General features: G+C 43.1%; 1 protein-coding gene across 12 annotated transcripts in view; it reads right to left on the bottom strand.

Moving 5' to 3' along the window:
- BUB3 (BUB3 mitotic checkpoint protein) overlaps positions 1-27,564 on the bottom strand; it is a 172,632-nt gene that overhangs the window by 130,405 nt on the left and 14,663 nt on the right. For 3 of the 12 annotated variants that reach the window (XM_078644006.1, XM_078644007.1, XM_078644010.1), the window contains 2 exons: positions 22,589-22,821; positions 18,534-18,603 (listed from right to left, as the gene is read on the bottom strand). In XM_078644006.1, the coding sequence (XP_078500132.1) occupies positions 18,534-18,566 (33 nt within the window). In that variant the 5' untranslated portion in view covers positions 18,567-18,603; positions 22,589-22,821. Of the gene's footprint in view, positions 1-4,544; positions 4,623-18,345; positions 18,604-21,328; positions 21,371-22,500; positions 22,556-22,588; positions 22,822-27,564 lie in introns of those variants that run through there. The other 9 variants (XM_078644005.1, XM_078644008.1, XM_078644009.1 and 6 more) reach the window with 7 other exon arrangements.

Below are 27,564 nucleotides of genomic sequence, written 5' to 3'. Positions count from 1 at the left end.
CAAATATTTGACCATAGACCTTCCTCGCTTTCCATGCCTATATACCCTACCAAAGGTCCATAAAGATTCGGTGTCACCCCCTGGCAGACCTATTGTGTAGGGTATAGGTGGCCCGACGGAGAGATTAGCGGAATTTATCAACGTATTTCTACAACTATATGTGATAATTTTACCGTCCAATATAAAGGACACTAAACATGTTTTAAACATTCTTAATGATTTCACCTAGGAGTCTGGAATGATACTGGTCACTATGGATGCAGTATCACTGTATACTAATATTAGCCACGAACATTGATGGGATACCTTAAAATACTTTTTATATAAAAGACCTGTTGAGTTACTCGAACATACAGAAGTGCTCTTAATGTCCAGATTGGTCCTTGAACATAACGTTTTCCTATTCAATGGACAATGGTACAGGCAAACGTGTGGGACTGCCATGGGTTCCAGATTTGCACCATCCTTTTCCTGCTCTTTATTGGGAGGCTGGAGGCGGTGCATATCTGGGGTCCTGGCGGGTCTCACTGGTACCAATATATACACCATTACGGGAGATATATGGATGATCTCCTGTTCATATGGACAGGTGGGGAAGCCGAATTACTCCGCTTCTTTGCACATATGAATAGTAATGTTTACAACATGTCCTTTACTTTAAACTACAGCCCTGAGAAGATCGTCTTTTTAGACCTAGAATTATATGTCAACGACATGCTGTGCAGTAAAATCTTCAGGAAGGGTACGTCCTGTAATTCCATACTACATTCCAACAGTGCTCATCCAAGATCGCAAGTGAATGCTATACCTTATGGGGAGTACTATAGAGCACAGCCGTAACTGTAGTGAAGAGTTAGATTTCAAGCCAAGTACAAGACATAGAGAACAGGTTTTTAACTAGGGGGTATGGACTGGAGATTATGACTAGAGCTAAAGAAAGCTTTGAAACTTGACAGAAAGCTCACCTTACAATCCAATAAGAAAATTAGTAAGGGACATATTAATCCAGTCAGAATGGTCACGAACTATCATCCATGGTCGTCCAAAGTAAACTATATTTTAAAGAAATACTGGTTCATGCTTACGTCTGATCCCATGCTCAACCCCATGTGGAGAACCATCCGTCAATTACTTATCTGTGTGGTTTGACGATTAAGAATATGGTCAGCCCCAGCTATCCGAGAGAACTGAGACACTGAGACAGAATACAACATGGTCACACACACTTAATAAGGGCTCTTTTAAGTGTGGTGGATGCAGTATGTGCAAGCTGATGTTACATGGGATAAGGAGCTTCAGCTATTACGGCTCCACCAATTTGCAGATCAAAACACATATTGACTGCAATACGACCTATGTGGTCTATGCGGTAATCTGTAAATGCACCAAGGTTTACATAGGGAGCACTATTAGGAGATTGAAAGATCGTATTGCTGAACACTTTAGGTCTTGAATAGGGACATGAGATATCCTATAGCAGTACATGCGTCAGATTGTAAATCACAGGGTACTCATTTATCCTTTAATTTCCATGGGATTGAGACAGTATTACCGGATGCCAGAGGTGGCAACCGTGAATTAAGATTGAGGCAAAAGGAAGCCCGTTGGATCATCAAGTAAGTGCGGTTGATAAGGGCCTGAATATCTACAATGAACTCCAGTATTTTTTGGGAAACTAACATATCCCGGACTGTTTTTCGTTTTGCTTTTCTGACCTTGTAACTCACTAGGTTAAAAAATTCTCTTGAGATGACATACCTGTTTGGATATGATGAATTAGTGATGATGCTGGTCTTTGTATTTAATCACCTTACTGAGTTTTGTATTATATATGACGGGTCCATATGTGATGTGTAGTTATATCTCTTTACTGTCCCTCACTTTTTAATATTGTAAGCATGTTGAAGATGTGTTAATCAAATAACTGCACACCTCATGCTGTTGAATTTAACATCACTGTATTTGATTCTATATGGAATGTAAATACTGACACATGTAGTGATATGTATGAATTTGTTATTCTAATTATTTAAGAATGTTATAAAATGTGAATTATATAGAAATGAAATACTGAAGAGAGACAGAGATAAGTGGAGTTTATTGTAGGACCACATAATGTCTCACTGATCCCTATCTTTTCTACTTTGGTCTCTCTTTCACTGATTTTTCTTACATAGATTCACTTTCTTTTGATTAACACCAATTTTTACACAGATGTGGTAATTTCACCATGAATCTTAATCACAAATTGTTTTTTAAAGATTGGACTCCTTGGAGAATTTGAGACATTTTAGGGCGATCGTGACTCAGAACCCGTTTTAAGATGGCGGCCGTTTTCAATATGTAACCAGTCCTCTTTCTAAGTGGTGTTATAGCATGCATAAAAAAGGACACGTAAAGATGGCGCCCTTGCTAGACGCCGATCCATAGATGCGTGCCGTGAATGTTACTCTCACCGGTAAGCACATTGCCATGCATGTGACGGGTGTTCTAATTGGCGACACTTCACTTGATTTATATATTAGTTTTGAATACTGGTCCTTACGTAGTTATCGAGTGCAATATTTTTGATGTTAGAGCTTTTTGAGACCTACGTCTGAAACTTAACACATGTGCACCACTTAATTCAAAGTATGGTCTAGTACTGTCTAGCTTAACTGTACGATGATTTGATAAGATATTTAGTATTCTCGAGTGGTTTTGAGGTCACCCGACAGATAAACATGTCGGGTGGATATATTTTTTATTGTCAGAAGCTTTTGAAATTTGAGCCTGAATTACATTATACTTTCTTGGTTTTACTTAGCGGAAGGTTTAAAAATATCTTACATTTTCTGGTATAAGAGTGCTGCAATTAGGGTAGTATACTCGATTTGTTTTACTTTATTGATCAGAAGTTACAGGACTTTTTGCACGCAGATAGATATATGAAGACTTTTTATTTAGAGTGTGATCGATATGGATAATTAGGAGTGGCCCTGCTTGTCCTTAATATAGCCTAGAGGCTTCTTGGAACACTACTACAAGGGTCTAATTCCTTTTTATCTTTGACAGATCCACCCTCGTTTGAAAGATTGACACGATAATTTGCGTAATTAGGATCAGTTTATTGCGAAAAAATTATTTTCCTTACGTACGATTGGTTTTGCTTCGCAGAATACTTATTCGTGGTTTGATTGTATACACCGATTCAATTAGGGGAGTGTTTTTTTTAAAGTAATGATCTTTCTCTTCCCCCTCCCTCTCTGTTTGACATGCATGGATTGCATGTGTTAGTTCCACTTGTCTTCCTTCTTTTTGATATAATTTTCTACTTGGTGGTAGCTATGGTGTTTTTTGTGCTTTTTTTTGTCACACGAAGATAGAATAACTCATTGAATCATCTGCTTATCTCCTTACTCTTATGTTTCACTATTGGTAATTCGGATCCTATCACTGGTGGTTGTGCAGATTCCCAATACGGAAATTGGATTTTTTTAATTATGTTTTGGCTTATTTATTGTTTAACTTGACTCTTATGCAGTTTATGTTTCAATATACTGACTATGTATACTGTAACAATGTAGCCCTGACGAAGTCTGTGGTTGTTACCACGAGAGACGAAACACGTGTTGGCTAGGTTAGAGTGTAAAGGTGGAGAAGTGTGGCTCACTGGTTAGAGGAGGCAGACCTGGAAGCAGAGGTCAGCCCGGGACCAGGGTTCAATTCCCGGCTCGGCGGGGTCTTGAGTCCTAAAATGTCCATGGACTCGACAATTCTCGCTCCGGTGCCTACTCGATTCACGGGTTCACACTCTGCGACTCTGGGCAATAGCTTGCTTAATCTCCACAACGGCCCTTCGCGGCGGGATGCCTGGCTTTCACCTTGCGGATACCCTGCCGGGGTTATCTCACAGGGGAATACCAGGACGGGTTCCCTAAGCAAGCGCTTAGAAACCGCTTGGTGATTTGCGCTATATAAATTCCTGTACATTTACATTTACATTTTAAAGATCATCACTGAATAAGAAAAAAAATAAATGAGAAGATTGTGTGGATTTTGATTCATTATACACGTTTATACTGGTGTAATTTAGCTCAGGATATACAAGAGTGTTTTTGTGTATAGTAGTGAAAAAATGTTCACGCTATTTGGTTAATGGTAGATGGCCATTACCTTATCCTTTGAGCCTGGAGACTGATTTGCTATACTAATTGCCACTCTGCGCATTCATCACCCAGCCATCTGTTCGTGAGTGTTTCACTGTATTTAAGTTTGGTCTCCAATCTGGACGATTTCATAAGCACACTACAATTATACAAACTTCTTTTTTGTTGCAAAAAAAGCCACAATAAAGGAAATAACCTTCTGAGACATTGGAAAGAATAGAGCAAGGAGGATAGCGTATGTGTGTTGATAAGAAAGAAATTATTGCAGTTTGTACTCTGAAACAATGATTTGTGCAGCACCCCTGAGATTCTAATCTTGAAATCGACATTGGAAAGAAGGTTATTTTCTTTATTGTGGCTGTGTTTGAATTTTAGTTGATACCCCCTACCACTCACCTAAGAATATACAATTGGGTGGTCCTGACGAAGCAAGATGTGAATTGTAATTCCCCACCGAAACTGGCGTTGACCGGTCAGTTTTGAACTCCCAACCTACAAAACCATTGCAGTTATTCTCTGAAGTCTTCTCTCTGCTACTTTCACCAGTGTAGGTCTATGTGGTTGGTTAAAGTGTGAGATGTGAGTGTGTTGCTGTGCATGTGGTTAGAATGGGTCTGTGTCATTGATTACACAGGGGGCCTATCATATGGCATTAATGTCACTGGTTTTTATTGTTATTGCATATGCTTAGTTAAAAAAAAACTGCATGAAAGGCAAACATATTTGATGTATTAGAGTACAGAAGAATTGTACATCTGCATTTATGAAAAATCTTGCCTCAATACGTTTTTAACTTTGTATAATCAGAGCACTTTTTTGTATCAATATGAATAAGTCTAAATATACTCGATAATTATAACAAAAGAAATTATTGTGTTTTAGCTCACAATTTAACAATTTCAGAGCTCTAGTTAGCCTATAGAGAAGCAATACAGGCCGTGTGGGAGTCTGTTCAAGTCTCTTCTGTCTGGGACACCTTACACAGTTCAGCTTCCTCTATGTGTCTCGTCATGGTCAATGCACACTTAGATTCCTGCATGCACAGTTGCTGTCTTCCTTATACAATTCCTCCCGCTGACTGTCTGGTTTATGTTCCCGCATGCATTACCAGAAGGGCTTTGAAAAGCGAAGTTGTTAATCCAGTTACTGGGCTGCAGGTACTACACGACTGGGGTCGATGTCTTGTTTTAAGCCATGGCCTGCGCTTTGAACAAGTGAAGCCGGTGCAGTCATTTGTTTAAATACAATAAAGGCCAACAGAGGTAAAGCAATTTCACTTACAACGATTGGCTTATGGCAGAAGATTGACTCACTCGGTCCATTTTTGGTGGGTGTTGTGCTTCGCAATTTGGCATGGCTATATTAGCAGCGTGCTGTGTGAAATAACAGCCGCTGCCCACCGGTAGACTGTTAATATTGCTACATGTCAGCTTTAGAGTTCCCACCTGTGGCCCATTCCACTCCGTACTGTAGGCACAGGGTCCCCTCGCAATTCTTAAACCTGAAAATGCTACCTCGACACCACGCCCACAGGTTGATGAATCTGAAGCTATTAAACCTAAGTTTGCTGGAGCAATGTGTCCTCGAAGTAAGGCACCTCTGACCCGGACGAGCAGTTAGGGCTGGACTGTTCCTATAGAAGCAGGTTCAAGGCTGATTTGCATATGGCTGGGTCCAAATTGAGGTAGCATGGTGGGCAAAAGGACAATTGGTTGGATAGCTACCTTGAGTGATTGCTAGTGGTTAAACTTCTACAAAGCATTCCTCAAATCATCTTTTGTGTGACAGCTGTAATCAAGCATGGACCAATTTACTGAACACAGCTGCCACCAAGAAAAAAACGACCACAAGCTGTAGCTAAAGTAGCTGGGACAACGGCAGCTTCCAGAACGTCTGAGATAACAGTGATGATCGTGGCAAACAATGTACAGGCAACAGCATAAACAATTGCAAGGAACCACGACAGGGCCAACCTCATGGCAGGGATTAAAACAGCAGCTACAGGTGAAATTGTGGCAGGTACTATAGCTGTAAATACAGCAGGGACTTCCATGTCAACAGTTGTAATCCATCCAGGGAGCAACAACAGGAGCCTCAACCTCTAAAGCTACCGCGACCATTGTAGGAAGAACAACTGCAACTCAGTTCATTAGGGACCACATCAGTCACAAAAACACCCACGACAGTTGCCACCATGAGTACAACGTAAAAGAGACAATTGATGGACTGAATGCAGAACAAATTAAAACATTCACCCCCAGTCAAGAGATCTAGGTTAAATCCATCCTTATTTTGCTCACCATGCCACCCCAGTTTAGACATGGCCATATGCAAATCAGCCTTGACCCTGTGCCTCATGTGAACAGTCCAGCCCGAACTGCAAAGCCAGATCCTCCCTGGACAGGAACCAAGCATCCTTGGAACTGTTTCAGGGTTTCACCCCTCATTAGCCAGTATGGCTTGAATCCAATGGCACAGTGAGGACCCACGTCTGTGCATGTCCAGCGCGCGGAGAACGAGAAAGCAAAAGACACACAATTGATGAACGGAATGCAAAACAAAACATTCACCCCAAGTTAAGAGATCTGGGTTAAATCCATCATTCTTTTGCTCACCTTGCCAACCCGAAACCAGTCCTAGGATGCTTGTTTCCAGTCCAAGGAGGACCTGGCCTGGCAGTTGGGGCTGGACTGTTTCCATTGTGGGCAGGGTCAAGACTGATTTGCATATGGCTGGGTCCTAAATACAATGGCATGGTGGGCAAAAACATTATGGACTTAGGCCTAGATTTCTGTACTGGGGTGAATGTATGACATTGTTCTGCATTCTGTCCATCAATTATTCTTTTTGTGAGTAGAACAGCAGCAGTGTCCACGGCTCTAGCCATAGATCACCCCACCGCTGCTACCAGGGCAGAGACAACTCAAGAAGGCAGCGACCACAGTTGCCACCAGACGTGCTTACAACAAAAACCACAGCTGCCACAACAGCAGTATAGAGGGGGTTGAAGGTAGGCGAGAGTGGACATGTAAAATGTGGTTAACATTTGGATGGGTAAAAGTCATTAGGTTTTTTTTATGCTCGCACGCGTAAAACTTGGAAAAACCTTTAGTGATTCAAACTAGCTGAATGAAAAGAAAAACTTCTCCAATCGGGAGGAGCTATAAGCGCGTCCAAGATGGCCGCGTGAGCTTTGAGCTCCGGAGACCCCCGGAGACATCCTGCATGAAATCCTGAGGCCGGAAATCTGCAGCGGGGTTAAAGCGGCGCCGGACGCTGTTCTCCGCGGGAACCGGAGTGACATTGCTGGCAAGGTTGAGGCTGGTCAGCTCCGAAGCCGGGGTCTCGAGTTGGTTTCCGACCCCGGCGCGAGTACAACAACAACGGGGCCGGTAACCGGAAGTTACCGGTCCGGCCCCGCGCCTGGTTCCGATCTCTCTCGCCCTTTGTGCGACCCCCTCCTCCTGCTGGTTGTGACGACTGGGGGACTGTGAAAGACTCGTGCCTGCACCACTGCTGGAGATTGTGTGCTGTAATAGTGCCACAGACCCGGCCCAGGCGGGCACTACGCAGGAGCGGCAGGCGGCTGACAGTGGCGCAGGACCCCGGGGCTGTTAAGCGGAGTTGAGACCAGAGTGCCCCCGCTTCGTTGCACAGCCAAGGGCGGCAGAGAGTGAGCCCCCGGGTGTTGTGACCGGCCTGGATGGCATGGGTGTGGCGCATTGGCCGGATATGCGGAGCGGCTGTGGCCCAGGTGAGATGTCTTAGGAGACCCATGTGGCGGGGAGTCGCTGGTGACTGGCGGTGATCTGCAGAAGTGGCGTCCTACCCTGGATGCGGAAGAGCAGCCCAAAAGAGGACATACCGTGCTGATAAATGCGCGAACGTGCTGTTGCAGATTCGGTCGGCCCTCCAGGTCTGTAGTTGGTAATCTTGGCAGCGAGGATACCGGCAGGGCCCGAGAGAGAGGCAGAGAGTGCTCTGCCTGCAGTGAACGTGGTCTCTGATCACTGCCGCAACATCAGGAGACTAAGTGACTGGTCCCGAGCCCAAAACCGAAATGGCGACTACACTTGAGGCGGAGAAGCAGCAATCCAAATCCACCAGGGGGTCCCAGTATATCCAAACTAATAAGTTGGATCGCTACACACAACCCAGGGGCTCACCTACTGGGCCTGGAAAACCAAAAGACGGAGGTGGAGAGGCCTCGGGCCCTACATCAGAGCCCACGCTACTAGATGTGATGGCCGCTATAGATGGGGTTAAAACCTCCCTTGGACAAAAGAGAAGGTAAAGTCGTTGGGATATCAAAACGGCGAGTTTGACGGACGACGTAGCGCAGCGGGAGGTCCATGACCTTAAAGTCTCCAGTGATATGGCAAGCCGCAAGCTGGACGAATACGAAGGAAGGGCCTGGAGAAACAACGTGCGCATCATTGGTGTTCCAGAGTAGGCCGAGGGTCAGGCCCCTGACCTCTTTGTGGAAGACATCATGCTTAATCATTTGAAACCAAAAGGGCTGGGGAGCTTCTTCACGGTGGAGCGGGCACACAGAATTCCGGGAGGGGGGCCGCGACCGGGGGTTCCACCTCGGACAATGATTGCGAGGGTGCTCAACTTTAGAGACAGACGCTATCCTGCAAGCCTCCAGAACCAGGGGCCCTCTGAAGTATGAAAATTCCACCCTCAACTTTTTTCCGGACTTAACGCAGGCGGTTCAGAGGCAGCGGCAGAGTTTCCTCTTAGTCAAGAAGCGGCTTGGTGACAAAGGATTGAATATGCCATGATGTTCCCTGCTAAGTTGCGTGTTGAGACTGAAGGGAAGGTTTGGTTTTTTGACAATCCGGCAATTGCCTTGGATTTGGTCTTCCGGGGAGAGCCTCAGAGACGGAGCGGCAAAGACAGAGGGCTCGCAAGAACAGGAATGATGAGTACTACTGTCTTCTGTGAAATAAGATTTTGTTGGGTGGGGGGTCATGTACGAGACATTCCCGCGGGTAAGCTTTTTGAGAGGGAGAGTTAAAACAGGCATAATATCCTACGGGCGGTGCGGGGCTCTGGAGTGCCGAACTCCTCCTCAGATCTACTTTTAGATAGTCGGTTAGTTAGAGTATGGGGCGACAGGCACACTGCGAGTTGGGGGTTGGCGATTGCCGTGAGCAGGGGTGCAGGGAGGGGAATGTTGTGGTGGTGGTTGTTGTGTGTTTGTGGTCTTTTTTGTTATCAATTTTCCATCTCAGGTGAGGAAAGTGTAGCGACACGCTCTTTACATGGGTTCGGCGACACAGAATAGTCAAGGGTCGGGGATGAGAGTGCTGAGCTGGAATGTGAATGGCTTGGGTGACAAGATCAAGAGGGGGATGGGCAGTCAAATCATCAGGCGACATTCGCCGGGTGTGATATTACTGCAGGAGACTCACTTAGTCGGCAACAGATGCATGGCCCTCTATAAGGGAGGGTATAAATTAGTGGTACACGCTGGATTCACAACCGGTTCTAGGGGAGTCGGAATCCTGGTTAAGAAATCCTGTCTGTGCAGGCTACCTGGATTGATCAGAGGGGCCGATATGCAGGTGTCTCGGGGCAGGTTGGGGGCCGGACGATCACCCTTCTGTCTATTTACGTGCCACCTGGCCTCCAGACCGAGACCTTTCGAGATTTGACTACTATCTTCCTTACGCTGCCCCTTGGTGACCTTGTCTTAAGTGGTGATTTCAACTCTGTATTCGATGGGGAGGTCGATCATAGCCCACCCCGAGCACTCCGAAAGACGTAGAGATGGCTTTCTGATTTCCTGGACACACGAGGGCTGGTTGACAGTTGGCGAGTACGTAATCCGACAACACACTACACCCATGTTTCGGCTGCTCATGGCAGCCTGTCTAGGCTGGACTATATGCTGCTTCCGGTGGCGATGGCGTCCATGAAGTTAACTATCTTGGAAGGGGAATTTCTGACCACTCCCCGCTGTGGCTTCGCCTCGCTCTCGAACTGCCGACAGTAGGTAGGGTGCTCCCATTAGTGCATGGCAGTTACAAGACCCGACGGTTAAGAAGGAGGTTCTCCAGATGTCAGACCGTTACTTTATGGAGAATGAGGGGTCGGTAGATGCTGCCCGGTCCCTTTGGGAAGCATACAAAACTGTAACAAGAGGTGAGGTATTATCCTTAGTGTCGAGTAAGAAGAAGAAAGGCCAGGCGGAAGTAGCTCAAAAGGAGGCGGAAGTTATACTTTTGGAAGACAGGGTAGCTAGATCACACGCGCCGGGGGAGCTCCATCTGTTGAGACTTCAGGAGGAGGAATATAAAAACCTCGTCAGGGATAGAGCGGTGGCCCAACACAATGCAGTCCAGAGCCGTATATATATATAAACACGGCGATAAAGCTGGTAAATTGATTGCTTGGCTTGAACACAGAGAGCGAGCGTCTAGGATCACAGGCTGTGGCGGACAAGTTTGCCCGAATACTACCGGAAGGTCTATACGGCCAGTTGTGACTTTACGGAAATGGAGAATAGCGAAATGATTAGGGATATTATTATGCCACGTCTGTCAGAGGATAAGCGCTATCTTGATTCCGCATTGTCAGATGATGAAGTTGCCCAGGCGATTAGGCAGATAAAATCCGGTAAGGCGACAGGCCCCAACGGGATACCTATTGAGTTGTACAAGTTAAATGCGAATAGACTCACCCCCCCATATCCGCGCCATTATCATGGAAAGCAGGGAGAGAGGGGGGAACTTCCTTACGATCAGCGCGTGGCAAACAGAGTGGTCACATATAAAGCAGGCAAGCCTAGGACACTATGCTCTTCCTATAGGCCCATATCGCTGCTCAACGCAGAGCCCAAAATACTAGCGAAACTCCTGGCTAATAGGCTAGTCAAGGTGATTACGACCATAATCCACCAGGACCCATCAGGGTTTATGCCACGCCGTAACACGGCGCTAAATCTGCGCATGTTGCATGGTGTCCTTGGGGCTTCCCAGAGGATCCATGAACAGACGGTGCTGATATCCCTAGATGCCACAATGGCCATTGATAGAGTGGAGTGGCAATATTTGTTTGCAGTGTTGGCGAAGCTGGGCTTTGGAAGTGAGTTTATCAGTTGGATGCACCTATTATACGCGAACTCCCTAGCACGAGTGATCGTTAACAAATGTAGGTCTGGTGACTTTTCTTTGGGGAGAGGCACCAGACAGGGATGCCCGCTGTCTCCACTGCTCTTTGCACTCGCGATGGAGCCATTAGCAGCTTGGGTTAGATGGGATTGATTGATACGGGGCTTGCGATGGACACCTGACTGGGAAGTCAAGATCTCGTTATATGCGGACGACGTCCTGCTTTATCTCACTAACCCAGGGATGTGGAATTCCTATAGCCCGACGCCCAGGACATATTGTTTGGGGTCAAGGGCAACAAGTTTTAATGTGTATGTTGTCCTTGGGACAAGTAGGCCTAATCCCCTGCAGCACTAACCCTTTGGCTGCCAGTTTGCAGTATCACATTATGGATCAGGGAAGGGCACTGTCTGCAGTTACGTTAATATTTGTGTGCATATGTTAATGCTGTTCAATCTTGTGTTTATGGTTTATTAATTGAAAGCCTTTATTATTAAGGTGAGCGCTGTGAGTAAATGTAAGTTCTGACTGCACTACTGACAGTGGTTCCAGTATAAAAATGTGTACACACGGTTTCAAAGTTTAGCAATATGATGCTATGCATTATGCCCACAGAATGCTTTCTAATTAGATGCCAATATTTGCAGAAGCTTGAAAGCAAGAATAATGATTCTTTGCTTTCAACATAAAATGTTCCTAAAAAATGAAAGTAGGAGTTTGTTTTTGCTAAACTACTGTAAAATTTCAGGTACTGTTTCTTTGCAGCGTCATTTAGTAAAATGTGTTGATGCATGCTAGCATTTCCCAAAAATATTCTTATTGAGAAATCAGTGTAACCAGTTTTAATAAGATTATGGGAAACATACAAATAAACAAGCATTGGCAAAGCCAGTAGGTCTGAAATGGGCGGTCAGCTTTTTAGTTTTGGCATTGCACGACTTGTTTTGGCATTAGTTACTGGCACGGAACAAAACTAAGAGAAGAGATTAGAGAATTTTAATAAAAACAAAGGGTCATGGTTAACGCCAGACCAAATTTGGGGCCCAATTATTAAAGAAAGTCTCAAAAGTGCACCCTTGTTATATGTCCTTGCATTAAGTGCAGCTATATGACTTTCGTGATATGAACCCTGGCATAATCAGAGAGGCTATACAAGAGCTCTTGTATAATGAGATTGCTGCCATAATCTGTCGCCACACTGCATGGCACCAAAGAGACAAGTGGATTTTCTTACAGGACAAGTAGATTTATGAAGCAACCTGCCCCATGGACAAGTAGATATTTTAATAAATTCCACACCCCTGCACTAACCCCAAGGAATCCTTCCGTAACTTTCTCGATGTGCTCGCTATTTTTGGCAGGTACTCAGGATTGGCCATTAACTGGGCTAAATCGGGGCTTTTTGTATTGGTGGGCGACCCGCCGGCAGTCCAGAAGTCGTGCCCCATCCACAGAGACGACATGATTTAAGTATCTAGGTATATTTATCACGCTAGATCCGAAGCTGCGGTATGATAATTTAGCTTCTCCGCTGAACAGGTGTAAGAAAGATGTGGAGCGCTGGAAGACGCTCCCGCTCTCCCTGCTTGGAAGGGCAGCTCTCTTCAAGTTGATGGCTTTGCCCCGGTTTCTGTATGCCTTGCAGAATTCGATGGACCCAGTGCCAGCCACGTACTTCAAGGAGATAGAGGCTCTTCAGAGGCAGCTCCTGTGGGATGGTGGGGCCGTATAGCTTTCAATAAATTAACTCTCCCATGGTATGATGGCGGGATCGGACTCCCAGATTTGCGGAGGTATTACTGGGCCTCGCAACTAGCCGCACTGAACCATATTGTCTACAGACTCCCTGGAGATCCGGGCTACGCCATGGACAGAGGTCAAGCCCCGGGTGGGATGATAGATAGAGCTATGTATTCTAGACCTGCGAGATTTCCGTTGACTGGTCCGACTGCACATGCGACACAGGTGTGGCTCGCGGCCAATAAATGTAACACTTGCAACACAGTTATTGGATTCCGAACAACTGGGCAATCTGTGGAGGAGTAATGGGTTCGACAAATGGGATCTCATAGGTATTACCCATATAGGCGATCAGTAGGAAAAATCAAACATTAAGTAATTTGCTGCATTGCAGCAACAGTACAAATTGGCTGACTCAGAACGCTTCCGCTACACGCAGGTTAGACACGCACTGGGCACTCCCCTACAGCTCGAGGTCACGCTACCGGAATCATCCCCGCTAGAAGATAGAATATTAGACGGCCATATTCCTGAAGGCACCATTTCACTGATATACAAAAAAGATGGTCAACAACATTTTGGATCCTCTCCAGGCCCTCCGAGAGAAGTGAACCAGAGATGGCCGACGAGGAGTGGCAGGAGGCTATCTCCTCTCCCAGAGTGGTGGCGATACCAGCTCGTCTCCGACTTGTCCAACTAAAATGCCTACACAGGGTATATGCAACGGGCCTCAATTGGTACGGATGGGGAGGGCAGACGGGGGAGCCTGTAGACGGGGATGCGGCCAGCTGGGAACCTTTCTTCATATGGTCTGGGAATGCAAGCTGATCCAACCATATTGGCGCAACGTTCATGACATCATTAATGCGGTCTTGTCCGTGCAACTTCGTGTGGAAGCCCGTTGGTGTCTATTAAACATCTGGGAACCAAGTGATTTAAATGTCTGCTTGATACAATGGGTCACGTTGGGACTAATGCTAGCCAAGAGAAACATTGCTCAGCGATGGGGAGCGCCGCTCCCACCCATAGTGCAAGACTGGGAAAAAGACTTGGATTGGGTAATGTTTAGAGAAAAAAACTGTATATGTGGCCCCTGGATGTCCCGAAAACTGGTCTTGTGTTTGGGGCTTGTGGAACTCCTACCGAGGAGATATATGTCAACCTACCCTGACTACTAATATCGAAGTTCCCCCTTCACCCTAGACCTTCCAAATCTATTTATGTATATTGTGATTTACCTACTGTTCCTGTGAACCTTAATGAACTACTTCCTCTGAAATGTCATTGTATTGCTGATGTTTATTTCTCAATAATAAATTTTTTTTTACAAAAAAACAAAAAACCTTTAGCAGCCAGTCAATGTGGAAGGGGGAAGACTGGCACACTCCAAAGATGCCCTGCCACAACTTTCGTGAATATCAGAGGGGCACTTATGAGACCAAAATGGAGCACAGCAAACTGGAAATGCTCCTGCCCCACTGCAAACCACAGGTGAGCCGGCAGGAAAGGCATATGGAACTAGGTGTCCTAAAGGTTACACATTACCAGTCTCCCCGGTTAACGGCAGACAAGACGTGGGACAATGTGAGCATTCCGAGGATGGCACTGAGAGGGTGCAGGACTAAAATAGACTACAGGCCTTCATCTTTCTGGACACCAGAAAGTAGCAGGAATTGCAACTAGGATCTACTTTTGGCACAGGCATCCTTTTGATAGCACCTTTGGCCAAAGCAGCTTCCACTTTCTGCTGCTTAATTGAGGGACGATTTTTTTTTTTTATTCATTCATTTAAAACTTGTAGAGCACATCAGCTACCCACAGTGGGTTTCCCGGCGCAAGGGATAGACTAGAGAAGAAAAAACGATCCTCAGTAAATCGCTGGTGGGACGGTGGACGATGAGACAGGAAGTTAAGGAAGGGGAAGGCATAGAGTGACAAGAAAGATGTTAAAATGTGTGCAACTCATGAAAGCATGAAACACCAGGCTGTAGGGCAAAGCATGCTGCAACAAAAGCACGGTCAACTGGAGCGGGACGACAGCGCTTGGCCATCTCTTGACTGACTGGAGGGCAGATGCAGGGTTTGGGCCACGCCCCCAATTAACGTACCCATCAGTACCTCGTTGAATGGAGGAAAGGAAATCAGAAAACCAGCCGGCGATAATTCAGATGGAGAGCCTCTTAACTCATTGGGGCCCGGAGGTGCGCCAGTGTAGTAGGTAAGGATCTAAAGAGTCAGATCATAGTCGTCCTTAACTATTTGATCTGGTGGGACCTAACTGGCGGGCTCCGGAAACTGGGGTTGCACCAGAATCAATTACGGGATCAGCTCAGTCGCCGGTAGCGAGATCGATACGAGGGTCACTGTTCCCCTGGCCTGCACAGGCCAATGGCAAAGGAATGCCGATTTGATTTTTTGAAATAAATCAGGGAGTTAGGCCCTTTTAGGAATGTGTTCTAGGTTAGGCCATATAACAATTATTAAACATCACAATTAACTATCCCACAATTTTTTCAAGCTATCATTAATCATACTTTTGGTCAAAACACACTTAGTTTTGTTTGCACCGGTATTTTATTTATACCTTTCAGTTTGAATTTTTGTTTAAAATGTCTTTTTAACAAACTTTATATATGAAAAGTAGTACCAGAGTTGGATCTATACAACATTTACTAACACTTACACAATTATTTACACAATTATTTACATCACCATTATAAATCCACATTTTCAATAGGACATACTTTATACATTACATTTAAAAGTACAAAACTTTACACAAGTAGACTCCACACAAAAGAACTTTACACAAGAAAAAACAATAATGACATATCCTTGATTATTGCCGAGTAAATCAAAATTAAATTTTTCAATCTATAGGAGCAATTTTGAACAAATATTTTCAAATAATACACTCCTTTATTATGCTGACGCGTTTCGAATCTAGGGGATTGTACACCCAGAGTCTCATCAGGGCTTCCTTAGTTTTCTGTACAAAAATGTAAAAGACAAAATGAGTATTTACATATTTGGACAGCTGGCTCACTTTCTATATATTACACTGTCGCCTTATTTATTTGAATATTTGTACCTGGGCGTAATGCAAACAGCTCTTCTTTTATTTGAGCTTCTGCTCGAGATGCCAGGCTGTACTTGGGTTATCCTTAGCCTCTTTATTTTATGCGTGTTCCTTAGTACACATCAAAATGTTGATGTGCCTTTCGTAATCCTTCAAAAAGATAGGTATTTTCATTTGAAGACAACTATACAGCTCTCGTTAGGTAACACTGCTGTCTCATGAAAAGGAAAGCCTACCTCAAATCCTTCGTTCTCCTTGTCACGCTGTATTAATCACTTTTTTTCTCTCTCTCACATAGAGCGTTAGCTCATTGTCAGTAGCGTACCGAGAAATAATTCTATTTTAGGCTCATTATCTGCTGGGGCGCATTTTTTATCATTTATAGAACCTGAAAAGCGTGTCTCATACCTGGCAGGTTCCAGTGCTACAGCACGTTCTAACTTTTCCGTATTGCAAAGGCGCGTTTGTACTATTCCCAGCGTCTTTTTATAAAACTGAGCTAGTAAATAAAAAACACACTCTGTAAGCGGTTCCGAGTATCCCTTTGGCCATCAGCCCAATATACATTAGTTGACACGGAATAAGCATGCCCGTACCTCTTAAAGAGTTTTTGAAGGCACCGCTATCACTCGTGGCTCACAACTCTTTCTTGCTCCATGTCCTGAAGTTCAAAAGAATTTGTTATGTATTTTTTCGTCCGTACCCGCTGTTATTTCAAATGTGGCTCGAGTAAATTAAGGTTTTACCTGCATCTTGACTCAAGCTATCGGCTCCTCACTGAATTTCGGCAGACATCTTAGAGGCGGGGCCCCATCCTCTTTATGTCCATCAAGCAAATTCAGGGTAATGTAGTGCACATTCTACGAAGTGCTTTTGAGAAACCCAGAACTTTGTATTATGGGAAACTGAGTTTCTTAATCGATGCACTGAGCTAGAAACTTACACTCTTGATATCTCAGACAGCGAGTTTAATCCTGTTTTTGCACTGTTAAATTTCAGGATCAAATAGGCTTCCTTTTGTAATAAAGCTTTATCAATATCAATAGGGCATTTTAACACATTCAAGGTGAAGATTGTCCATTTAAAATCGTTTTCTCCATGCGACTTTTGGATAAAATGTTCAACCATCGGTTCTGTTGTGACTCTTTTCTTAATGCATGACCTATGCTGGGTAATTCTCACATTAACTTGTTGATTTGTCTTCCCTATATAAATCATCAAACAGGGGCATACTATTACATAGACCACGTTTTTGGTCTTACAATTTGTAAAGCTTGAATGTTTCCATTTTACGCCCCGATGGGTGAATTCATTGCCCTCAATTGTATTTGAGCAAGCCACACAATTGCTGCACCTGCGGTGGCCCTCTATTGGTGTTAGGTTCCATTTAGATAATACGTCACTTTTGGGCTTTGGCAGTGATATGTCGGCACGGACTATCTGTTGTCCTATACCTGGATTCTTTTTTAGAGAAAAAATTGGTTTTGGTAAGGAGCATTCAAGGTCTTCAATGAGGTGCCAATTTTTGAGTACCATTTGCCGAAATGTGTGAGTCTCAGGTAGTTACACATACCATTTGGTCCAATTCTTTCTTCTCTTTTACCTGAAGTAGGCATTCACGTGGTGTAAATCTAGCCCTCTTCAATGAATGTTTCAACAGTTTTTTGGGGTATCCTCTTTGTGTCATCTAGCGGCAGAAGGTCTGTGCATGTCTCTCAGTCACAGACCTCAGAACAATTCCTCCTAATTCTTAGGAGTTGTCCATACGGAAGATTTAATTTTAGATTCCTTGGATGGGCACTCCTGTAATGCAGGATTGTATTCTTGTCTGTGTCTTTTTTGTAAAGGGATGCTTTGAGCTGGCTCTTTTCACTTCTTATCTAGACATCTAAGAATGTAATTCTTGTTTTACTATATTGTATAGAAAACTTGATGTCCTCATGTCGTGCATCAAGCCATCCATGGAACGCCACTAACTCAGTCTGACTCCCCTGCCACAGAAGACAGACGTCGTCAATGTAGTGTAACCATTGTTTGATGTGTTTTTCAAATGGGTTAGTATCAATTAATCTTTTCTCATACTGGGTCATATAGAGTACTGCCATCTCTGGGGCATAAGGACACCCCATAGCAGTACCTTTTACCTGCATGAAGAATTGGTCATCAAATTTAAAGTAGTTTGACCAAAAGTATGAATGATGATTTGATTTTTTGGGCATCATTTTACACATACCCGATTGTCTCTACAAAGATTTACCTCACGAAGAGCTTCAACGACTCTGGGAGCAGCACCAAACTTTAAATGCGGTCTGCAACTTAAGTGGTTTCAAAAAAGAGTCTTTGGGTTTGGCGATGTAGAGCTTCGCTCTCCCAGATGGCGTTTGGCTTAATTAGCGCACAGTTGGTGCAAGCCTCGGAGTTGTAGCAAAGACACAGCAGTCATACCTGGTTGTTTTCAACCTGCTTTTGGGTAGACATCCCTTGCACACTGAGGTTTCTTCTTTAGAGATTGTCTCTGAAAGACACAAAGAGAGCTGTTGGCACGGAAAGAAAGAACGACGTCAGCGTACAGAGGTGGCACCTACTTGGGCCACGCATGTCAATTCTAGAGCTGAACTGTGTCAGTGCTGAGTCCAGCGCTACTAGGCATTATACTCTGCACAGTGTCTTAACTTGATTTAGTAAGAGCAGTTCTGGTTTGTTTGCAGTTCTGGTCTGCTACCTTTGAACACCCGAAACTTACCCATTCGCTAAAATAAAACATCTCAGAAGGTGAGATAGCATCAGTAATAGACAGTCTCCAATAGAACAAAATTCCAGGAACCAGCAGGCTCCCACTGCCACATTAAAGAATAAACAAGTCCCAATTAGTGCCACTGCTATGTTAAAGGATTCTGTAAATGGGGAGGAAACACCCCTGAGGGAGACAAATACAGTCAAGATCTTATTCTGAAGCTGGGTTAAGACTCAATGGACCATGCCAGCTAAAGGCCAATATCCTTACATAATAGTGACCTGAAAATACTGAGCAAAGTACTGGCAAATAGACTAAAAATAGTTCTGACTTTCTTATCTATTAGGACCATGTTGGGTTCGTACCACATCACTCCCTTTCGTCCCACTTGAGAACACAGACACATATTCTTTGGCATGCACAACATGACAAGATGAAAAAGTGGCTCTCTCATTGGACGCAAAGAAAACCTTTGATGGGGTGGAATGGCCCTACTTTTTCCACATGCTTGCTAAACTCCGACTCAAACAAAATCATTGCCAAAACATAATGGCTATATACCAACCCAGTGGTAGTGATGAGATGAACCAGGCACATTTCCTCTGAATTTAAAATCTGCAGAGGAAGACAGCAGGGGTGTGCACTATCTCTGCTAGTGTTCATCTTAGCACTTGAGCCCATTGCGATATCCTTATTTTGCCTTGTGGCTATCGCAGCGACCAGGCCATGGTAGAAGAACACAAAGCACTCCTTTACACTGATGATATACTGGTTCTTCTGTCCAATCGGCTCTCAACCATACACAGCTTTATTGGAACCATCTCAGAGTTCTCAGACTATAAAAACACAGTGAAATGAGAGGCATTACCCCCATTCTCATTTGACTACCGCTGAGCCCATAGGAGAGCACAAATTCCAATCTGAAACAATCAAATCTGAAGTTCTTCAGAATCTACTTAAATACTTCACCAGATAGAAGACAATCTAAAGCCGCTGCTTTCAAAAATGTACTTAGACTTAATGTGCTTGTCTCAACTTCACTTCTCCATGTGGGGAATAGTTCAAATTTACTAAATGAATGTGATGCCACGCTTATTACATAGTTGCACAATTATCACTCAAAACACAGACCCTTATGATTAGAGAACTTACCAAATTGATGAAACCCTTCAAAATGGGACGGACATAACCCTCACCAAAAATACAAAATGGGAACGTTACACGCTTCTAATGAGTGGGGAATTTAGGCTACAACACATTGAATCGTACAGATGTGTATTCCAACATGAGCAAATTCGAGCCTTGACTCACCATACTGGGTCCACATAGAAAAGTTCCTACTGCAGGTAAAGAATACCACACAAATACTGTAAATGGAGCAGGCAAGGCCCCATAATTTCCAACCTGAAACTGCAATCTATGAAATTTGCAAAGCACATGCTAAGCGGAGGAAAACCAGTTGTCTATACAAAGGTGCCCTCCTATGAAACAAGGACTATTATATTATGGGGAGTAGAACAATCCTGGGGCAAATTTAGGGCTAAAGGGTTACGGAAAGTGGGCCAATTGATAGTGGACCACAGGCTGAAAACGCCCACGGATGTAACTGATTAATTTCCCTTACCCTCAACCTTCTGCTGTGACTTCGAGACTACCTCACTGTATCCGGGAGACTAAAATCCTTAAGGACGCTTCAACATTCCACCATACTGGACGATCATGGGTGACATTCAACTGTGCAGTTTCAGTCCTATACAAGATCCGCACCAATGCTACTTTTTCAGTTGCTATATCCAACCAGTTTAACACATGATGGTTCCACATAGAATACACGGGAGAGTACTTGTCAATTCAATTGTTGGTCATGATAAAAATCGCTCAGGGAAGCATGCCTAAAGTGGAGTTATTTTAAAGTACTACGTAGGCAGCATTGGTCTGTCAAGTGACTTAAAGATTCAGGTATTTTACTAGGAGCAGTGTGCTGGAAGTGCCATTTAAGGAAGAGTGGTGGAGCTAACCACAGTTCCAGTTTTTCTCAATTACAGTCTTTGAATACGTTAAGATATATGTATTAAACCTCAACAACTAAATGAGAGTTCACTGGAATCCCTGTGGCTGCTTGACCACACTTACACTGGCATTTTACGAGGTGTCCACACATTCTGCTACCATCTCAGCTGCCTGTACAGAACTGACACTCCTCCAGCAGTTTGTATAGTCGCCCACCCAGCTGTACCCGGTTTTAACAATGGCACACCACAATGGAACAGCACACCGACCAGAATACCTAGAAATGACGTTAAGAACTTCCAAACCTAACGAGGAACATTTGAGTACACAAATGCTGGAAAATGATAAGCGTATACAATGACAGCATGGCACTATCACTCGCCAACCGGTAATACACACACTGGCAGTTGTGTAATAAGGAAACTTGCCAATATGATGAGGTGTGTGTAGCATTAGCAATGAACATTCATACTGGAATTGGCTATTATACTAGTACCTTACACACTGCCACTCTTCAACCAGATGATGAACTTGGGGGGAGTCCTGTATGAATAGTTCAAACATCACTCATCAACAGTCAAGTCAGCCCACAGATTAAGGAAAACAGTTAACTGCATACAAGTAACTTTAAACCTCCGCAAGGGACTCGGAAATTCGTGCACCTGCAAATGATACGTGCCCTTTAAATCTATTCTAGTTCACAATACCCCTTTTCTCAAGTAAACATTATTGAATTCAAAGTTTAAAAATAAATATTTGACAAGCCTTGAAATGTACAGATCCCATGCAAAACAATATAAACCTATTGTTTGGACTGTGGGTTCCAGGGTAGAGTGGTACTGGCCAAAAAAAGCACTTATACACCCCATCGGGGTAGCAAGCGCTATATAAATGAAAACCTTTTTACCTTCTCTATCCAAATACCTAACATAACCATTGCTCAAATTACTTTCATGTTTTCACTATACTAATTAACCACTAATCCTTTATGGGTTCCAGAGTAGCGTGCTACTCACAGAAAAAGCCATTTGACGCCTCGTCAGGGGTAGTAAGGGCTATATAAACGCAATTACAATACAAGGCGAATTATCTGATTACTATACTTTAGACTGGAGCCAATGATGCACTGCTTGACACCATGTTGTAAGATTGATAACGGTAAGTGTGGGGGCTGTCTGGATTGGAAAACTTGATTGCAGAAAATTCAGTTGACTCATGCTAGCTTAAGCTAAGGAAAACATAACTTCCTCGACCGTCACTTTAGTAATGATCACAACTGGATGTACATTTGTATCTCCTGTAGTGAATCCTATTTTACTGTAAAGCGTCCTAAGACCTTTAGGTAATGACGATATATATATACACACACATATAGATAAATAATAAAACTGCATAAACAAATATATGTCACTCTTTTGTCAACTAACTTCCAGGGTCGTTTCTCGCCCGTTATTCTCTGAAGAGCACACTGCTGAAATATGCACTCCATCATCTCAAAGCGCACGCACACACGCGCACACACACACAATCACTCTGAAGGGCGACCGACCCCCGTTCCCCAAAGAATCATCCTCTCTCTCTTTCTAACATTCAAAAGCGCAGGCCCACGTTCAGCTAGCTAAAAAAGGCACGCGCCCACACAAATATTATCTTATTATAAAGACTTGCTTCCGTAAACTGCTACATTGAGAAGGAAGGTAATGAATCTACACTTAAAGTTTAAACCCCTTTCTCGCAACGGTCTGCAAACACTCACCTCGCCTTCAGCAACCTGCTCGCGCGCTCCAGGCACCACGCAGTATCGGGCTCACGGATAGGTCCGTTCGAAATCAGCGTATGACCTCAGACGTACGGCGACGTATATCAGTCGTCATCTCCAGGAAGTCTGTAACGCTAATTTTGTTTCTGTTGTCGGCAAAAAGATAAATGCGCAGAACTTTAGCGTTTTCGCTGGTTTCAGAGATCTGCAGTTATGAGTTGTCGCAGTTCCTAGTTGGAAGGGAATTAGATGAATGAAAATGAGAGACATAGAAAGAATGAAACAGTTAAAGAAAAAGAAGTATAACTACAGCAACAAAATGAGAGGCTGTTTAAGAATGGCAAAATAGCAAATAAAAAGAGCAAGGAAGAGGAGCCCGGTTGGGGTAAAGAGTGAAATAAATGGTTAGGCAGAGGGGGCATAGACGCAAGGAAAGATCACAGAAGTGCGAGGAAAGTAAGGAGAATGCAGAAAAGAATATCGGAAATTAGACAGTTGCGTTTATTTTAGTTAAACACCAGTGCTTTAAATGGAAAGTGCAGGTATTCATCAAATTGACATGTGGACTAGGGGTGGGGCTTAGGGGTGGGGCTTGGGGGCCGGGCCAAGGTCACACATTTAATTTGATTGAGATTTAATTGGTGTGTAGATGTTCGTAATTATAGTAAAACATTTCTGGTATATTTTGAGTATTCCTTTCCCCTTCTAAGTACACAAGGATGCATTTATTATTAAGGTGGGCTTCTCATTTTTTTAATGTATTTAATGCGATTTTATATAGCGCGAACATTACCCGGAGGGGTCAGCTCTGTACAAAAGAACCAGTTGCGTTTCATAAGGATTTTGGATTACATGAGTAGCATAAAAGATATAAACGGAAAAAGATTGCAAATGTACAAGTGGAGCGAAAGGAGGGAAACATTGCAAATGTACACGTTGTAGAGTCACTAAAGGAGGAGATACAAACAACTCTAAAATCACATAGGAATGGTAGTAAGTACAAAGGTCTACTACATACACTAGTGGTTAGAGATATAAATAAAAATATACACAAGTGGAGTGAAAGGAGGGAAAAATTGCAAATGTACATGTTGTAAAGTCACTCAAGGAAGAGATACAAACAGATTAACTCTAAAATCACATAGAATGGTAGTAAGTACAAAGGTCTACTACATATATTAATGGTGCAACACCTAAATCACAAATGACGTGCAAAATATATTTTCCTTCACATTTTTGGGAAACATTTAACTATGGTTTACCCTCCTGTCTTAATGCCACATGGCAAACATCACCCAGCCTCTCCTAGATGGCACAGCGTTGCCTCAAATCTGCTGTAAACTCTGATTCCCTCTTTTTGGAGGGGGGCAAGCTGTTGAAAGCTTGCACCCGGATACTAGGCTCTGATTCAGTTCCAAGCCCTCTTGCACTCTCAAGCCAAAAATGAACTGAACTTTGATGGTGCATCTTTCTGACATCAAATACATATGATAAGAAGTGGGTCCTAGGGCATATTTATAGACCTGCACATAGACACAGCCCCCAATCAGAAACATAAACCTACAAAAGGTGCCTATGGGTCTCAGATAGTCCTGTCTAAGGCATGAAATCAACAGATGTTTAACTATGAGGGAGGAAGAAAGAAAACAGACTATCCTATGTGAGTATGGCACAATAAGATATCTCTAGGGTATGAAAAGTATCCATCAGTTACTGTCCGACACCGCCCTTGTCATCATCTGGGTCTCCTCACACCAAGGAGAATATAATTGTAGCCACTATGTGTGAGAGTGGGTACTGCTGGACCAGTGATAGCAGGTAAGTATGGGGGTATCTGAACAAATATGTAAGAATAACTGATTTGCAGTGCGTAAAAAGTAGTGAAAAGTAGAAAGAGGTGATGTGTATTGAATGATGAGAATAAAATTGGAGAGATGAGAGGGAAAATTGTTTTAATGATGCCCCTCTGTCTTCCAATATTAAAAACAGAGCAGAGATATTAGCAGGTTTAACAAATATCTGCTAGTAAGAAATAGAGATCAACGTGTTTCAGCAGTAAGTGGACTAGAATTGTCCGCTGCCTTCTTCAGGACCTATCGCTCGCTACTGCAAAAGAATATTAAGGTGCAATGAAAATAAAAATAAGTTTAACAACCATGTCACCTGGGAACCCCAGGTGCATAGGGTATATCCTCCGTATTACTGGATCATATCCAGAAGCAGAAGAAGTCATGCCAAAGTAGTCAGGAAGAAAAGAAAGAAAAAAGAGAAAATATTGGTGTCATAATCTTCATAACATCCACAAACATCAACAGATGCTGATAGTTCCAAATATGTTATAGATAAACATATTGGCCCCACGTGTACAGAAATCTCATTTACCCGCTTGCCTATTAGGTAGTAGGAATTAGCATCGCCTCACCTGGCTACGGCTCAGGTAAGTGGAGCACCGCTCTAGTAAAAACAAATGGGGAGGTCGGTGAGAGATCATAGAATCACCACACACAACCTCATCTATGCACAGTACATCCACACACACATGACCTTTGTGCATAGAGGGGTAATCGTAGCAAATATATTTCAGCAAACACAGTCTGGCATTCCTTGAATAGTACTAATATATTCAGGATTTTATGGACTATTGTGTGCTGTAGCAGGGTTGTCATAATGATATATATCACTGTGATTTGCACGATAAAATAGAGCTAATGAGTCAAGCTACCAGCTTCGAGGAATCAAAAAACACAACGAAAACACAGTGACTCCAAACATATTAAAGTACGTAGAAAGCTGCACAATGATGTAAACGAAAAAGAGCCTCTTGTGAGTATTGTTGTTTCGGCAGTTTCTGTTTAACACACCCTAGATCATACGGATGTGAAAAACGTGTTGTCAGACAGCCTTCATCCCCTACCTCTGCCGAGGGGGTCAGTACGAATAAACAACATTTTTTAATCAAACATTTTCACCCGGGTCCAAGAAATAATAACGTTTGTGCAATCGTCTCTATGATAAGAGTGAGCATGAACTGATCAAAAGGCACTCTAACCCAGACATGGAGGGGAAAAAATGAAGTAACTTTCTATACCCAAGCACACTCACCTCTACGTCGGTACTCCGGGGGTCCCTCCGAGCTGACTCGGGGAGGTGAGGAGTGCAGCGTTGACGCCATGTTTATTTTGAGATCTAGCGTGCACTCGTCTCACGTCAGTGCGTCCGATCACGTCCCAAAGCAAGGCAAGTAGGGAAATGCAGTATTGTTCAGCATGCGATTTAAAAGTACAGGTATAGATCGCATAGTATATCGTAACCATCTATATGAATAGATATTATTGACTATTTTTTACGCACTGCAAATCAGTTATTCTTACATATTTGTTCAGATACCCCCATACTTACCTGATATCACTGGTCCAGCAGTACCCACTCTCACACATAGTGGCTACAATTATATTCTCCTTGGTGTGAGGAGACCCAGAGGATGACAAGGGTGGTATCGGACAGTAACTGATGGGTACTTTTCATACCCTAGAGATATCTTATTGTGCCATACTCACATAGGATAGTCTGTTTTCTTTCTTCCTCCCTCATAGATAAACATCTGCATCTTTCTGACGACCAAAATCTAATCTCATGTCCAAAGACTAAAGACAAAATTGTGACCTTTATTGTAATACAGGAGAGGAAGAAATATATAGCCTACTAGAGGCTGAATTGCACAATGTGAAAGCAGAAATTCTGGGATGAATCCCCGCTTCCCCACATGACCAAATGGTGTGATCATAGACAAATATTTTAACTTACCAACCTCCTTTTTGTTCATTAGCACATATGATAGTATATTTCACATTTTACTAGATTGTGTAACACTACTAGAGCAACGTAAACGATACCTCCACCCAATATTTTTAAAATATGACATAAGGCTCAGGCGGCAAACCTACTAATAGAAATGCCTAACCTTGATATAGCGATTGCACTGGGGAACTATATGAAAGTAATTAAAAGTTTCCTTAGAGAGAATTAGCTGTTATATTTAGAGATTTTAAATTGTTTTAATTTTTGTTCAAGGTTAATATAACATTTTTAAAAAAGATGAATTGCTTAGTATTTTAAATAATGTTTTAAATTATATACAATCTTATAATGAGCTGTGTCACCCTGTGTAGAAAAGTCAGAATTGTTACTCCATTTTTGAAAATTTACGAACTTTTAACGTTGAGAATGTATAAATTGTGATGTTATCCTGTTTCAATTATAATTAGTTTTACAACTGTTTAAAGACCAAGGTCTAAATAAACACTGCCTTGACTGACTGATAGTGTATTCAAATGCACAAGTTCAGGATGTATGCTATATAATCATTATATATTGTGTTAGATTTATTACACTATAATGTTGCTTCATTCATGAAAAGAAAATAATCCGTATATAATATACACCTGAAAAGCTACTTACTTCATAGATCACTAATTGTATTGTTGTCACAGTGGGATGCACAAGGTCAAATGCTTCCAGATTATAAAAATACACTTTTATTTCAATGGTAATATTATCAAGTTATGTTATGCACAAGCTTTTAAGGCCAAGCCCGACTACCTTGTTCGGTTCTGATTGGGCTCTCCTTGTTAATTTGTTGGTTCACCCACCTTTACCCCTCTCAGATCCCCTTCATTAAACCAAGAGAAAACGGGTTTAAAAAAACAAAATACAATCATGTTCAAACACTGCGGAGAAAGCAGATCTGCACTGAAGAGAGAGAGAGTGACTTAGCACTTGCTACAAGCATACCCTTTCACATGTGCTTCTTGGGCCGCGTGTGGTAATGCAGGGCTTGTGGGGCTTCCAACTATCTATCGCCATGCTGGACACTGCAGACAACACTCACTCATGCAAAAACACGCAAAGGGACATTCATGCACGCACCCAGGGCATTTAGTACATGTGTTTTAGAAACACTAACTTGATTTACA

The sequence above is a fragment of the Lissotriton helveticus genome, chromosome 5_1 (assembly GCF_964261635.1).
Source record: "Lissotriton helveticus chromosome 5_1, aLisHel1.1, whole genome shotgun sequence".
NCBI classification, from domain to species: domain Eukaryota; kingdom Metazoa; phylum Chordata; class Amphibia; order Caudata; family Salamandridae; genus Lissotriton; species Lissotriton helveticus.
This window is presented reverse-complemented; position numbering and strand designations above follow the sequence as displayed.